At 46.8% G+C, this 5,142-nt stretch overlaps 1 protein-coding gene across 1 annotated transcript; it reads right to left on the minus strand.

The window, feature by feature from the left end:
* Positions 1–3,689: 3,689 nt before the first annotated feature.
* Positions 3,690–4,727, minus strand: LOC122128268 (undifferentiated embryonic cell transcription factor 1-like). Its single transcript, XM_042702525.1, has 2 exons — positions 4,124–4,727; positions 3,690–3,946 (listed from the first exon to the last, which is right to left on the minus strand). Exons 1-2 carry the CDS (start codon positions 4,725–4,727, stop codon positions 3,690–3,692), a joined length of 861 nt encoding a protein of 286 aa, XP_042558459.1.
* Between the last annotated feature and the right edge of the window lie 415 nt (positions 4,728–5,142).

Raw genomic sequence — 5,142 nt, forward strand, 5'->3', positions numbered from 1 at the left:
CCAACCCCCCCCCGCCCCCGCCATGGGGGAGGGACATACAAAGCAACAAAGAAATCATCTTATAAATATGTTATAAACAATAGCAAGAAAGAAAAACTATTCGAGTCCTTATCTTGGGGTTCATTTAACCTAACATCAACGTATCTGACTGTTTCTGATTGTCTCAGACATATACTAGTTATTGAAAATAAGGGAAACCATGGGACCTATGTTTCTTTAGGCCTGGCTTACTTCATTTAATATATTTTTTCCAAATCTTTCCATTTCCTAACAAATGGGACAATGTTATTCTTTCTGATAGAGGCATAGAATTCCATTATGCATATATACCACATTTTCTTGATCCATTCATCTACTGAGGGGCATCTGGGTTGGTTCCATACATTAGCTATGGTAAATAATGCTGCAATAAACATAGTTGTGCTGGTAGCTTTAGTACGGCTTTGCTTGTGATCATTCCAGTAAATGCCCAAAAGTGGGATTGCTGGGTCACAGGGGAGGTCTATGTGGAGTCTATGAGGAACCTACTTTAAAAACTTGAAAAAGGAATCAAAATAGAAATTAGAAATTGGAAAAACCTCCCATGCTCCTACATCATGAAATCGCAATACTTCCCAAGGCTATCTACAAATTCAATGCGATACCTATCAATATTCCAACCTCATTCTTCTGGAAAATAAAAGAGGCAATCCAAAAATTCATATGGAACAATAAAAGACCCAGAATAGCAAAAGCGATCCTTAACACAAAGAACACTGCTAGAGGAATATCAATACCAAATTTCAAACTCTACTACAAAGCTGTAGAAATCAAAACAGCTTGATACTGGCTCAAGAACAGATCTCAGGACCCATGGAATAGAATTGAAAACCAAGAAATGAACCCACATACCTATAACTATGTAATCTTCGATAAGAGGGCTAAAAAAAATAGAATGAAAGACAGCCTCTTCAGTAAATGGTGCTGGCAAAATTGGGTAACTACTTATATATCACTCTGCATCATAATCAACTCCAAATGGATCAAAAACCACAGAGTCAAAGCAGACACTCTGAAAACATTACAGGATGGAATAATAGAAACCCAGGTCTCCTTGGGACAGGCCAAAATTTTCCTAACAGAGACCTAGAAATACAACAAATCAAAGAAAGGTTGGACAAATGGGATTGCATGAAATTGCAGAGCTTCTGCATGGCAAAGTACATAGCTAGCAAGATCAACAGAAAGCCCACGGATTGGGAGAAGATCTTCACTAGCCATACAATGGACAAGTGTCTCATATCTAAAATATACCTGGAACTCAAAAAGTTAAATCCCCCAACAACAAACCTTGAAGAAACAACTGCCCAAGAAATAAGTGGGCTAAAGACTTACCAATCCTAATTTAAGCCTTTTATTAATCTCTGCTTTAACATTTTATACTTTAGTTTTCATTTGTATTTTGAAAACTCCTTTGAATTCTTGAGGATATGTACCACTATTTCCTCTTGGCTACTCATTTTAAAACAGATATACATTAAAAACTTTTGAACTCAAATGACCATTTTTTGATAATGCAAGAATTAATCACCAGTACTGTATCAAGAAGCTAGACTTAACACCTATATGCCTTTTTTTTTTAGGTGGGGGGTATCTGGTTGTGGGCCTGAACTCTGGGCCTGGGCGGTGTCCCTCAGCTCTTCAGCTCAAGGCTATCGCTGTACCACTTGAGCCACAGTGCCTCTTCTGGTTGTTTCTTTTCTGCTTATGTGGTGCTAAAGAACTGAGCCCGGGCCTCATGCATGCAAGGCAAGTGCTCTACCACTGACCCACCTTCCCAGCTCACCTATATGCCTTTAAAAAAAAACATATCCAATTGCAGAGTATCAATGAAAGCAAATCATATACTGATAAATTTTCTAACCATATTTTTAAGGCTTTTTCAAAGTTAATACATCTAAGTGGCAGTTTTAGGAATCAGATCATGACATCACTCATTTTTACCATTATGTTTCCTGTCTCTGTCTGCAAGAGAAAGGGACAGGACAAAGATTGGCCACACAGCCCCTCCTAAGGAATGTGCATGCACCCAACTCTTCAGGGTTAGTTGAACTGCCTTTGTGCCAGCTTGCCCTCTTCTACCATGCGTGGACTCCCCCCAGGGCCTGTCCCACCCTGCATGACTGGCTGAGCTGCACGTCTGCCTCTACATCCCTCACCTCAAAAGACAGGTCTTCTATTAGAGTCTAAGTTTTTCCCTTTTTTTTTCTTGGTTCTTGAATGAAATAGTTTTAGACAGAACAGGTAAAGTTTTAGACAGAACAGGGAAAATCTTTGACAGTGTTAAATAAACCTTTATATTTAAATTTCTAATAGTATCCCCAAGTTTTAGCAGAGGGAACTAAATCCCAAACAGCCAATGCCTTTTTGTTGAGTCAGATAACTTGATTACAGTGTAAACAACCTTTGCATTTTAAAATACCAAATTTTAAAATACACATTTTGATTTGTAAATTAAAGAATTCTTAGAAAGTTTAACTAAACTTTCTGTTTAAAACAATACAATAATCCTTTAAGATATTTGGCATACAAATCTGATGACCTTCCTTAGAGTTTAAACTCTTTTTTTTACAGCATGCTGATTTTCATCTTAAACATGTTCCAACATACTCATACAAAACTTAAAGTGCACAAAAATGAAAATCAGTCCAGAATCTTGATCTAAAGATTTGTAAAACAAAGTGCCTTTGCTGAGCTTCATTTACCCAGGGTTTGCTTGTTTAGCAATGCATTTTACCAATTGGCCTTGTGAATACCTTCAGCTGGAGGAAGGCTAGGTGGGAGTCACCTGAAACTGAACTGGCCTATCTTTTATCCAATTTTCTTTTAGACAAGAGCATTTTACAATTTTTTTAACTGTTCGGACAAGCCAAATGTCCAAACTAGGCTCAAACTGTCTATGCCCTCACCTCCGGCTGCCTCTGCAGGAAAATGCAGCCTGAAGCTTGTAAGGGCATGTGACCTTCCATGCCCACCTCTTGACTGCTGCAACACAGACAAAACAGAGCAGGTCTATGAGCAGGCCCAGACAAAGCTGGAACTTTTATTCCCCCAGAGATGTCCAAACGAACAAAAAGAACAGATTCTAATAACTTGAATAATTGTCTGGGTTTTTATTTTTCAGAGAATGGTGAGCTCTGGCGTTTAGGGGACCTGATTTTGGTGACTGAGAGCCCCAAAATAACTCTCTGAACCTAGAAGAGAGGTGTTAGTTTAGAGGAGCTCTCCTGCAGCAATTTTACATTAAGGGAGGGCCAATCTACCTGGCAGAGAGTGCCTCCACTGGGGAGAGGCGCATCCCAAACTCCTCCGTGGCTGGGAGTTCTGCTGCATCCCACCTCCCCTTCTGCCCCTTCCACTATACTTGGCCAAGCTTTTCAACTTACCTCTAGAGGCTTTTGAGTTCTAAGTTCCTGCTAGGAACTTCTCTCCACCGCTGTCCCCTAGGGAGTGGCTCTTCTGACACCAGTCCAAAGTCCCTGAGCTCAAGGCCTGGGGTCCTGGATCTCATTTGGGCCTACATCTATTATATCCTGGATCCAAAAGAGACTTCACAAAACCCAGATAAAGGTGCTAGAAACTTTATTTATTTTTTTTAAATCCAAAAGGGTTTCTTGAATGCTGGGGGGGGGGGGGGGTGGCGGGTGCAGCTAGCTCAGCTCGCCCAGGATGCCGCGCTGGGTTGCCATGCTGCCCAGGATGAAGCCCACGGCCAGGGACACGGTCTGGTCGAAGGAGCCATGCAGCTGCTCCACATGCTGGTTCCGGGTCAGCAGCTGGTCTCGCAGCGGGCCCAGCATGCCCACGATGTCGCCCAGGTGCGTCAGCGTCTGCAGCAGAGCAGCATTCAGCGAAGGTGTGGTGGCGGGCGGCAAGAGGTTGGCGGGGGCCCAGGGTGGCGCGGCACCTGCGGGAGGGAGCACAGGGTCGGCGGGGGCGGGGGCTCTGCCGCCCGCCCGCTGGCCTCTGAGCCTCTGGCCCAGGCCGCCCCTTCCAGCCTCCCGCCCCGATTGCCCTTCCCCCCTCCTCCCCCTCTCCCCAGCCCTGCCATCCCTTCCCCTCTCCCGCCCCGCCGCCTGCCTACCTGGCTCTTCCGGAACCGACGCGGGCACGGAGGGTGCGGGGCGGCGGCGGCGGGCACACCTGTCCTGCTGGTTGTCGCCCAGCAGCCCCATGAGCTCGCAGATCTGCGCATCGAAGGGCCTGGGCGGCTGGCTGTTGGCCTTGAGCACCTTGCTCTTGAGGAACTTGTAGCGGCGGCAGCATTGCGCGGGAGTGCGTCGCACCTGCCGCAGGGCAAGCGCGGACGACACTTGGCGGTAGGTGGGCAGTGTGCGCCACACAGCTGGCCACAGCAGCTCCGTCTCCCAGGCGCTCCAGGGCTCGTGCTGTGCCGAGCCCGGGGACACGGGCGCGCCGGGCCTGAGGGGCGAGCTGCCCTTGGTCGCCGCCAGGCCCCGCGGCTGGGTCCCCGGCACGTCCTTGGCCAGTGGCAGCAGCTCGGCCACCAAGTCAGTCGGCGACCATGGCGCGAGTGGTGGTGGCCGCCGGGGCCGGAGCAGCATCCCCGCGGGCTGCGTGGGCTCCGGGGTTGAGGCGGCACCCGGGGGCCTACAGGGGCCTGGGGGGTTGCGGGAGCCCGGAGGCTGGGAGACCCAGGGCGGCTGCGGCATCTGGGCTGCCCGCATGCGCTCTGCCGAGCTAGGAACTTTATTACCACCACATGGGACCACTTCCTACCACTGGGAAAGTAGGAACAGCCTTGAGCTCAGGGTAGGATGCGTTTTTATAGGGGTAGGTTAGATAGAGTTATATATACAAGCCATGCAAGGCAGGTTTGGCATATTTTTCATTGGTTACAGTTAGAACCTTTAAATTAATTTGTTCTTTATGGTAATCATTTGTAATAGGCCACTCATAGTGGGACCACTCAGCGGTGGTCTTCAATTGGTGGGCTTAAGGCCTTGTTACCAAGGCAAGCAAGCAAGGTTATAGAAGCAAAACTTGGCAGAAACATAGCCTTGACTCACAGAAGCATAGGCAAAACATATTCTTGACTTGGTCAGCATGATCAATACTATCAAAGCTATTGACACTACTTTA

The sequence above is a fragment of the Dipodomys spectabilis genome, unplaced genomic scaffold, assembly GCF_019054845.1.
Source record: "Dipodomys spectabilis isolate Male_0828 unplaced genomic scaffold, ASM1905484v1 ptg000327l, whole genome shotgun sequence".
Classification (NCBI taxonomy): domain Eukaryota; kingdom Metazoa; phylum Chordata; class Mammalia; order Rodentia; family Heteromyidae; genus Dipodomys; species Dipodomys spectabilis.

Coding starts and splice junctions, on each gene's coding strand:
- LOC122128268 (XM_042702525.1), bottom strand. CDS start 4,727: ATGCGGGCAGCCCAGATGCCGCAGCCGCCCTGGGTCTCCCAGCCTCCG. Junction 3,947..4,123: donor GTCGGTTCCGGAAGAGCCAG/GTAGGCAGGCGG, acceptor TCCCTCCCGCAG/GTGCCGCGCCACCCTGGGCC.